The 10,515-nt window shown below is 50.3% G+C and overlaps 4 protein-coding genes across 4 annotated transcripts; 2 read left to right on the forward strand and 2 right to left on the reverse strand.

Annotated features, from left to right (window-relative positions):
• Positions 1-744: 744 nt before the first annotated feature.
• Positions 745-1,824, reverse strand: NCLIV_054980 (conserved hypothetical protein; the record flags this gene model as incomplete). The annotated part of the gene is made up of 8 exons (XM_003885052.1): positions 745-1,002; positions 1,058-1,092; positions 1,147-1,189; positions 1,247-1,275; positions 1,333-1,387; positions 1,447-1,505; positions 1,563-1,643; positions 1,701-1,824. The coding sequence occupies 8 exons, from the start codon at positions 1,822-1,824 to the stop codon at positions 745-747; spliced, it is 684 nt and encodes a 227-aa protein (XP_003885101.1).
• A 1,500-nt stretch (positions 1,825-3,324) lies between these two features.
• Positions 3,325-4,759, forward strand: NCLIV_054990 (conserved hypothetical protein; the record flags this gene model as incomplete). Its single annotated transcript, XM_003885053.1, has 3 exons — positions 3,325-3,378; positions 3,674-3,924; positions 4,519-4,759. 3 exons carry the CDS (start codon positions 3,325-3,327, stop codon positions 4,757-4,759), a joined length of 546 nt encoding a protein of 181 aa, XP_003885102.1.
• Positions 4,760-7,143: 2,384 nt separating this feature from the next.
• On the reverse strand, positions 7,144-7,722 carry NCLIV_055000 (conserved hypothetical protein; the record flags this gene model as incomplete). The annotated part of the gene is made up of 1 exon (XM_003885054.1): positions 7,144-7,722. The coding sequence occupies one exon, from the start codon at positions 7,720-7,722 to the stop codon at positions 7,144-7,146; it is 579 nt and encodes a 192-aa protein (XP_003885103.1).
• Positions 7,723-9,217: 1,495 nt separating this feature from the next.
• On the forward strand, positions 9,218-10,192 carry NCLIV_055010 (conserved hypothetical protein; the record flags this gene model as incomplete). The annotated part of the gene is made up of 1 exon (XM_003885055.1): positions 9,218-10,192. One exon carries the CDS (start codon positions 9,218-9,220, stop codon positions 10,190-10,192), a length of 975 nt encoding a protein of 324 aa, XP_003885104.1.
• Positions 10,193-10,515: the final 323 nt, after the last annotated feature.

Here is a 10,515-nt window from a genome sequence, read left to right on the forward strand (position 1 = left end):
ACTGAATGTGCTAGATGCTACGTTGACCGTACAAAAAACGCGTTGAGAGTCGACTTCGACTAACAGAGGGTCACGTCCAACGCCCAGGTTGCTCACAGGCAATCCCCGTATGAGTAACGGAAACGTGTTGCTTGTACGTAGAGATGGAACAGAGTGAAGAAACTGACCTGAAACTGTGAAAATACAAATGATGAACATATGCTTGTCCAAGTTTTGGGTCCGAGCGACATTCGTGATGACGGAGGGTTGCAATATAGCGCAGGTGGCGAGGTACACACGCTTTTCAGCTAACAGGATGCGGGCGCGGCAAGAGGCATTGAACGCGAAGGCTACTTCTTCCCTTGGCAATTAGTGCGAATGTGCAGAAACGAGATTTCCCGACACCGTAGGTACAGGCATGAGGCAGGGCAAGTTCCGTGTTATTTTGCTTAGATTCTCCACATCGGCCAAAGACACAATTACGGCGCGTGCTGGTATTGGATCGTAGTATATCGTAGTCTCACACCCGTTCAGTGCCAAATGATGCCAACAGAGACCACCCTTCCCCGGAATAAACCGTCGGTGGGGTCTCATCATTTTCGCCCTGCATGTAGAGGAGACAGCACCCATGCAAACAATATCGCCAGAAAAGAGCCGGTGTTCCTGTGCTATCACCAGCTGGGGACTGTACGGATGAAGCCAGGAACGTGAGGGAGGTGACGGCGCCGCGATCTTGAAGCTTAGCGGATGTTATTCAGCTTATGCCTATGGATTCTGCTCAATAGCAGCATTATGCGCCCTGGATATTGAATCCAGTTGCTGAGGCGAAATGGGTGCAACAGTCGCCAAGTCCTCCTCGGACGGAAGGGTTCGCAGCGGATAGGTTGTTTCGGTGGAGGCAGGATGCATCGCAATGGAGAGTGAGGGGGGGACTGCAGGATATGCTTGCGGAGTCGAGGGGGCTACAGTTATCTCGGGTTGCACTTCACTTGGCGCGTAGAAAACGTCAGTGAGGTCCATCGCCTGCACTCGCAACACGTATGGAATGACTACTGATGGAGTTGTTCCTCCAACGTACAGCTCGGAACACTGGAATAGACACGTCCTCGGTAACTGAAGCACGGATTCTTCTTTGCTCCAACGTTGATTTGGAGTATTCACCATTACCTGGTAGAATTTCCTCCGAGTTGGGGCACTTTTTCTTGCACTCCTGTTGACCACCACCAGTTCACAGACAAGGGTACCGTGAGGCGCGTGCGATATTTACCAGATGGGTACGGTCCTCTCCAGCAATAGCTGACGAGATTTGCCATATCGCTGCCTACCAAATTAATTAGGGTGAAAGATACTTACGGATGGCGGCGCTCCTCATAACACAACAAATTTCGCAAGGGATGGTGGCGCATTCCTACCAGCAAATGTATATTCAGTTGAGCTCCCCGTATGTGCCATCTCCGATGGGCATACTTCAGCTTCCTGTGACGTGGCAGTCGACGACAGTGCTGCGCACTTCTCTTTCATGGCAGCTGGGGTACAAAGAAATCGTTTACTCTGTTACATGTAAACGGCTGCGATGTACTCACCCAAACGTTTAAACGAGCAACCGCACTGCGGCGGGACTAGCTCGCTGCCAGCACGGGACTCGTCTAGCAGGCAAGCTGTCCCTGGGAATTTGCATAGCTTTTATTCAATGCGACTTCGAATCGCAGAGATAAACGTACCCTTATGTACATCGACGATAGTTGCGTATGGACCGCCTGTTGCGAGGATACCCAAATTCGGCCGGAGATTCATCGCCTGTGCCGTCCCTACCAAAGTGACGAAACCCGTCACGAGAAGCTTCATTGTGTTCCACGGATTTTAAAACCGTGGAGGCAGCAACAGTCCAATCCTGGCTATTTCCAGAAATCGATGATGAGGCCACAGCCGTTCTACAGTGAGACAGCTCGACATCAACTGCGAAGTGTAGAGACACTGCTCAATTGAGCAAAGCTGTGGCTGTCCACAGTGGCGACGTGACCGTGCCCACGAAACCATCGATTCCTTCCCAGCGATGCCACCGTATTACGCAAGTATTGCATTCACCCTGCTCCCAAAGCGGGCGCACCACCGTCCCACGTGATTTTTCTACTCCGAACTAGTAGCTGCGCAATCGGTGAAACGAGGCCTGCCCCCTCGTGAAGATCCACTAGAGCAAGTCGATGAACCAGCACAGTGGTCGTATTCCGACGTTGCTCAGCAGAAAACGGCAACTCTGTACTACGAAGATTCATTCGCAGTGACGCGCTCAGTCGGTCTTTCAACGAAAAACAGCGGCACCGCCGGGCGTCATGTACAAAATGGGGACCTCTAAAGGTACTCTACGAAGAGCCAAACCCTTGACAAGAACGTGGTGACGAGTGTGTAAGCGACGTGACCTGTACGGAATGCATGTGAAAAAGCAAAATTTGACTTGGTTAGCAAGTTAGAAGGCCTCTAACACAAGGCCGCATCGGGCTGCAGAAAGAGACCTGCGAGCTGTTTACGTGCCGCTTTTTGTGCTTCTACTCTGGTAGACTTTGTGCAGCATCCAAGACTAAATCTGGCATACAGCCAAATGTGCTAAACCAAAACTCACCGAACCAGCCGTTCTGGCCATTTCAAGGCAAGACCTCTGAACCATTGCTAGTGTCGGCTTGTTTCGGCGTTTGAACGCCGACTGGTGGGACTGCATGCGCCCGGCTGTTGTTAGGTCAAGCTTGACTGGGACAGTGCCTTGTCCACAGCGGTCCAAACATCGGCAAGAAACTGAAGCGAACAGTCTCTTTTTGTACTTCCAACAACATAGGTCAGATTGTTCCTGGTTTTGCGGGAAGAGTGTGCTTTCCTTGCCAGCTGAGTAAAACCCGGAACACCTCTGGGGTCCCCAAACCGTGGTGCAATTTTTTCTTTCCGTCTTTCGAGACATACTCGACAGTACGCTGGTATTCAAAGTATTGCTTTACAAAAACTTTACTTTCCGCGTACAGGGAGATCTAAACTAATCTTACGTGATTGTCTTTCGCTTGTATGTTGCAATAAGTATCCAAGTGACAATCGTTTCCCGGGGTGGCGAAGCCCGGGCCATGCCGGTCTTCCGCTGCCCTGTGAACCGTCGTGCTGATTTTGAGAGACGGGGTAATGCTCTGCCGTTCTGTATATTCTTTGTTTTTGTTTTCGACAACTGTCGAACACTGTGGCGCAAACCCTCCTCGGATTCCAATCGCTCCTTACTTGCGATTCTAAACTGCCTCGGATGTGCTGGGTCCGACAGCCCCTTTCACCGGAGATTATCAGCCCAGTTGCAAGTCTGTTGTGAACCAAAACATGGGGCCCCGAAGAGATGACCCGAACAAGACGGGCAGCTGCCCGTACTGCACAGTAAGTTTCTCGCTACGCCATGGAGTGTTTTTCACGCCAACATTTGTTTTGCGGAGCAGTCCTCTACCAGTCTGCCTCAGCAGTGAAACACGAGCTAGTTCGTAGGGAGGAGAGCGAAAGTAATATTTCTCACGCCATCTCGTTCACAGAGGCGCCGTTTCAAATGGGATAGATAATCTTTCTGAAGACAGTATGCGTGAGTCATGATTGCTGATATTCCAGCGGCTTGAATTTCCTTTGAGCGTGAAATCTGCTGCGCAGCTGATCTTTTTTTTTCTGTACACATTGTGTGCAGCTAAAAATGTACTGTAAGCAGCACCGGAATCAGCTGCAGCCACAAGGTGTCAATCCGGAATGGCGTCAACCGAAAGATTCCGCTGGGACCATGTCCCGCATGTATGACCAGATCATTACCAGCAAACTGACGAGATTCCGCGAACGGTTCAATGCCGCACTTGAAAAACACTCAGAAGCAATGTGGGGTCCCGATCCTCTTCTGCAGCTGAAATCCATGGAGACAAGCCCTCCCGAAGTGAAAAAGCCAAAGTGAGTGTGGGATGCGTTTCCCCGCTTCTTCCGTCATTGAATGTTTCCCTAACGCCGGCCACTCTCATCTGTTTGTGAGCTGTGTGAAAAGCTGCTGTTCCATTTGGTGTGTAAAATGTGATTGTCGCTTCGCGAGTCTTCGGGGTCGGCACCTCTCGGAGATAAGCAAACAGCACAGTCCGGATGCGTTGACTGACTTTTTTTTTTATGGTAGGCAGAGTTACAGTCACTGAATCCCTTGATTTTGGTTCCGGTCTCTGTGCGCCTGTTTAGCATTAAGATCGCCCTGACTGTATCATTTGCAGCCTGCCGCCTCCATCTTTCTTGCCCGGGGCTTTAAAGTGAGGCGTCAGAGCTAGCCCTGCCGAATCACCAAGGCCTGCAGCCAACTTCGGCCAGGGACGCTTACATGCCTATCAGACTAGTACTTGGACGGAAACTTGTGGGGGTACAGAAAACTGTGTTTCTTCTCGGTGCGTATCTAGCCGTAGGGAGGGGAAGGGAAGAGGAAACACACTAGGGGCGTTTTTTTTGTTGACGGGTTTGTGCGCGGCTGCGTGCTCCTTCGGGAGTCTGTGGGGTGGTCTCTTTCAGGAAGGCTAAGAAGGAGAGCAAAAAGAAGAAGGATAGCAAGAAGAAGAAAAAGAAACACAAGAAGAAGGCCAAGAAAAACAAGAAGCACAAATCTAGATCAAGCAGCAGTGACAGTAGCGACGACGATAGTGACTCTTCGTCATCCTCTTCCTCGTCATCATCTGAGTCGGATGAGGACAGGGACAGGTGCGTCCGTTCAGGAAGGGAGAGGACACTAGCAGAGTTTCATTTCTTTGTATGAGCAACATTAATCTTACGTGTGCTAGAGGTGTTCCTGACAGGGTTGATTGCCTGAAAGCCCTTCCGTGATGTATTTGCCTCATTCGCTTTCTGTCTCATCATCACCAGTCGAATGACACTTGTCTACAGCGGAGTACACCGCATATTTGACAAATAGAGCAAACTTTGAGCACAGTTTGTGCACAGGAAGGGCTGTAAGAGAGAAGAGATGGGCGACTCTTTCGGTCTACATTGGTGACTGAGTGCGGTGATACACGATGTTCATTCTGCAAGATAGGTGCTTATCGTTTTCGGCCATAGTGTGTGGCATAGTGCAAAGACGCTAACATTATGGCTCAGGCAGCTGGGTGGGATCCACTCGGTTGATGACTAGTATGAGCTTTGGGTGTATTCTTATTGTCGTTGCCTAATCAGCTGCATGACGCTGTGCCTTCGCTGTGGCCTGTTTTCCTACAGGAAGCGGTCCTCGAAGAAGCGCCGGCGCGACTCTTCATCCTCCGAAGATGAAGTAAGTAAATGTATAAATGTGGACCTTTACTCGAAGGAGGAAACAGTGGTATCTCCATCGTGTACTGCTCTCCCTGCCCACGTGTACAGGGGGACTTGACACTGTTCGTGAGAACCCCCTTTCACTGGAAGCGATTATTGTTAATAGTGAACAGAGGATGCAGCTTTTTGTCTGTCTAGAAGCTGACGTTTGTTTTAATGAGCATCCGACATTGTGCACAGAATAAGGATAGAGCTCAAGTGTGTGCCGCGTTAGCCTCTCTCGTGTTATGCTTTCTTGGGCGCTTCCGCGGTTGTCAGTGCATGGCCATGGCTGATCGCAGCCTTCTTATCTGCCGTCGTAGTCAAGAGATGGACGCTGAAGCTCTTTATCTGTGTGCGTGAATGTGTCTGAAGGTGCGAGAAAAGAAACAGCGGAGGGAGAGAGAACAGCCGGACAGCAGAGAAAGGAGACCTTCTCCATCACCCGAAAGGTGGTGACTATTCCCTGTGTGGGCACCTCTGGTGATTTTTGTTTAACAACGTGCTTTAGCGACCTTCGCGTCTATCCAAACCCTACACTGCTTCTCTATATTGCTTCTTTGTTCAGCGACCAAAGGTATTAGGGAATCAGGTATACATGTGATGCGAGCAATTCATGACGTTCGTACAAATATATGCTCTGGTGGCTTTACGGCTTGCTGGGCGTTCTGTGATGCGTCCGCATCAAATAAGATCTGTTTTTAGTCATGATGTGCTTTGGCTCAAAACAGTGCTATGGACAGAAATTTTGCTCGTCCTTTTCGTCTGCAAAAAGGTACTGCCACCTCATGCGATGGTAACAACGCCGGAAACGTACCGCGCACGTGGGCGTTCTCTGCCAGAGGCGATCCGCCACAACACGGTCGAGATACGACACATACAGCTTCTTGAATTTTCAGTGATTCCACTCGCAGGAATTTTTAAAAAAAAACACTCCGCAAATACTGACACCAATTTCACAGTCGAGAAATGCACACCCACTCGTGGAAGTTCCGCGTATGCAGGCGATTTTTTGCAACTGCCTTCGCAGGTCATGTTAAAACGCCATTTCTGTACACCAGTGCAGCATTATACTGTGGTGCGCACAGGCTTCGAAGCCCCAGTGGTTCTGCAGCTCTCGCCTGTACTGTCACTCATCAGAGAAGAGTAATGGATGTTGTAGTTGAACCGGCGTTGCGATCAGATCGAGCTACAGCTTTGTACGAACTCGGAAGAAAAGACGTGTGCACCTTCACAACCACACTCGATATAATGGAGACTTGACGAGAGCATCAAACCCTGTGTTAGCACACGGATACCGCTATGCCTTTCTTATCGAGACGAGCCGATGAACTACACTCTTCATTTACAACCGCCGTACCACCGTCCGGGCCTTCCTGTATTCCTGAACAGACGGAAACACTTTGCATAGTGTTGTAGCAAATTCTTTGCTGAGACGCTCTCAGGAAAAAATAGGGATATCCGTGCTTTGGGGTAGAGCTGGCGATCATACCATTACTACAGAACAGCTGTTCCGACCTGGAACACCACACAAAACAACACGTTGCAAACGCCTTCTTAGGCTGACAGAGTCGACGAGCGTCATCATATCACCCACTTTCCCCTTGTAGCTCTAATATCTGGACATTAAGAAAAGCCGTCGGCACCCGATCATGCCCTGCATCCTTGAAGGTAGCGTTTGCCGATTTCTTCTAACATGTTGCTGTTCGTCCCCATTTAGAGAAAAAAATCAAATTCCCTCCATTTTACCCACCGCGATATGGCTACGGCAACACCATGTCGCGAGGTAATACAGCAACAGTTGTTTTCCCGGCGTCGTCCCACCTGCTGCAGTTGCGTCGGAGAACGTGTATCGGTCTAGCGCCGGTGCCGCAAAGAACCTCTATAACCCGTGGTACTTTCCACTTCTTCCTTGATTACATCATTGACACATTCCTCGTCCAGAACCGGACTTATTGGTGGATTTTGTGGTGACGACGGACTGGAAGCATCAATGGAGTCCTGCGCGTTCAGCGACCACTGGCCTCGACTCCACGTCCTTAAGGCGCGCACTACCTCGTCCTGATTCGACGCAGACGACCCAAAGCTTGGTGCTTTCGTTATGTTAACGTCTCCAATGGACGATAAACTATCCACAGTACTCGAGTGAAAATACCTCATCTCCTTACTTTGGCCTTTCACTACTTTCGCTGAGTCGTCTAAGGCGCTGGATTTCTCCACTACACCACCATCCTGTTTCTTGCCTTTGCGGGAGTCTGCAGGGCGGGTAGACACGTGTGTACCTCTGTGAACCACTTCTCTACTCACAGCCTCCCCTTTCTCATCATGGAGAAGTGAATCTTCCTTCAGCATTGATTCCATCCACATGTCGCGGCTGTTCCGCCGCAGGACTTGGACGACAGGGTCGTCCGGGGACCGAGGCGAATGGAGTCCCATGTTGTTGGCTTCTGAGTCCACTTAAAAAAATATATACAAGGTCGAAATGAAGATTGCACAGACAAACACCGGCGAAAGTTTCGGTGATACGAGATCAATACTGGAGTTGACGACGCGGTCACTACACCAAGGGCGTCAGCTTGCCAACCAGGAAGACATTGTCACGAACGCCTTGCTCCAAAATCTACCGTCTCCGAACGTAAAAGAAGCGTCCCATGCACCAACTCTCCTCTGCTTATTTTTTGAGAACAAAACTCGTTGAAACCGTCGCAATCGACAAACCAAATCGATGGGTGAAGAGCGCAGCGGCTGTGGCCTGCGAGCCGTACCTCTATACAGCTGAAGACGGTGGAAGTGATTTCCTCTCAGTTCGCACATCGATTCAAAAAAGGCAGACACGTGACATGATGCAAAATTCATCTTTTCCTGAACTTCCTCACGGAATCGGCTTCCAAAAGTCACCAGAAAACTGCGACTTCCATGCTGAGTCAAACGGTTTTGAATAACGCCTACCCGATGACCGGAAATGCAGCGAATCGAGCTTCGCGACGCGGGCAAAAGTGAGTGGGTGCAGGCATTAGGAGAGGCAAGAAAGCTGGATCGTCTCAAAACCCCCGTCTTGCGCGAAGTGATCCTAGTTCAATGCCGACGTCCACAAGCTCCATTTTTCTACGATTCGCCTGACCCTTTTCTTCCCGCAAATACTGTGTGAAATGTAGAAGCGCTGTAATTCGCAGCGCCCCTGACTTTCTTGTCTCGGTACATGCATATCTTGGCGGCACTCCTTCGCCAAAGTCGAGACTGTGTTCTTCTGAATGCGCATACTTGTTCCCCCCCAAAAAAGCGTTTCTTGGGGGGGAAGACTTTACCACCTTCAAGATCCATGTATGTCCAAGCAAAGGGATTTTTTCCGCTGATGTTGGAGTCCTTCTGACTTATCGGCATGTAAGCAAGTCAGGCCGGGCAGTGCCCCATGGAACATGAAGAATTCGGCGTCGATGATGCTCAGGTCATCCCAATCTGCACATGTTTCCCTCTCGTCTTTCGCCCCATTGACTCTGTGTGTTTGTCAAGCACAGTAAGTTGGTCGCCGGTTGTGTCGTGGGCAACTTTTACCCGTGCACAAATTACCTATCCCTATCACTTCACGACAACTGAAAACATAGTGGTGAGTGTTACTACATTTGAACCTAAATGTTTTGTAAATTAAGAAATTGCTTTCGTTCTTGAAGGATCGACTTCTGAACAACGACTATGTGTAGTTTCAGAGAGGCTCCCATACGCCTGACACAGAGACTTTCCCCACATGCTCGGCACCGAACCAAGTCAGACAGCCATCACATCCGTGTAGAGGGCTGATCATGCAAAAGGACAGATTCTTGCGTGCTTCCCCTCCCCTCGTATTTCGGATCTGCTAGTTGAAGAGGGGAGGTGCCGTAACACTTTCCAGTTTGCAGTCCGTCTGACGAACATCCACCTGTCCCTGCTCTTTCTTATGAAAATGGCGGAACACGGAACTTCCACTTCCTCGAAAAAGAAGCGCCTCGCGGTATATCTCGAGCATACCTCCCCCTCGCTAAATACAGGAAGCAATGCACCGACGCCAGAAGATGCCCAAGGTGACACCGCGGTATCATGCGGGGCTACCTCGGGTCAAGGTCAGCGGGTTCAGATTGTCGCGCATGCAGTGAAAGCTCTCTTCCAGCGTTCCAAAGCCTCGCGTTGCCCTTCATCACCCCATTTGTCTCTAAATGACGACGCCACAAAGCCGTCCAAACCTTCAAAATACGGAAAAGAAGACAGCTCGACTTTTCCTTCAGCAGCCTCCCTCCCATCTGACGGGACCACGTCTTCGGACGAAGAGGGGATTACCTCTTCGTCGCGTGACGCTTCTCAGCCGATATCTTCCTCGGGCGTATCGACGCTCCTTTGGGCTCGTAGCCTTTTTGGAGAAGAAGAGGAAGAACTACTGTCCAACAACAGGGTATCGACGAGAACCCTGCTTGTTGGTGAAGGACAAAGAGGTGATTCTACGTATGAGCCCTCGAAGGCCACAGACCATACACAAGTCAACGGGCAAGAGCACCTGGCGGAAAGGGTAGAAAAAATGAAGTTCAGGTCATTGAAAGTTGGGCCGGCATCTGTAGGTGGTCTGCATATTCCCGTCATTGCCACGTCCTTGGATCTCCATATTGCTCCATTTTGGAGAACCGGAACGGAACAAGAGGTAAGCCTGCAAGCCTATGATCCGCGGGAGGGGGGGGGGGGGGTTCACAGCTATGGTCTCATTCTCGGAGAGGAGGGGGACACATGGTTTAGATCGAAAAGGTTAGGACTGGAAAGTTATTTCTACTTTTCGGTCGACTGTCCGCATTGTGTGTTCCCTTATGCAGGCTCGAGCGGAGTGGCGGAAAACTCGGGCCGCGTTACGGAGCGACTTCAAAAGGAAACACAAAACTGCTGTTCGTAGTTTGAAGGGAAACAACGCTCGTGTGTTTCAGAGGAAAGGAGGGTCGGCCGTGTCTGTTAAAGTCGCCGCTACTTTCGAGAAGCCAGTTTCATTCACTGCTTTTTAATTGGAACGGCCAAAAGTTTAAGCGGTTTCCGTTTCCTGCGTTGGCCTTCAGTCGGTTTCCACGGGCGCGTAGTATTTTGTTTTTTTGCGACATTGAAGCAGGAAAGAACACCTTTTCTTCCGTCCCTGTTTGTCTATGTCGCTTGGCAAGACGCGCACGGTAGTGTTGTTGTGCTGCCGGGATGTGGAAACCTACCACGCCTGCTCACCGGCCGCCT

The sequence above is a fragment of the Neospora caninum genome, chromosome XI (genome assembly GCF_000208865.1).
Source record: "Neospora caninum Liverpool complete genome, chromosome XI".
Taxonomy (NCBI): Eukaryota; Apicomplexa; class Conoidasida; order Eucoccidiorida; family Sarcocystidae; genus Neospora; species Neospora caninum.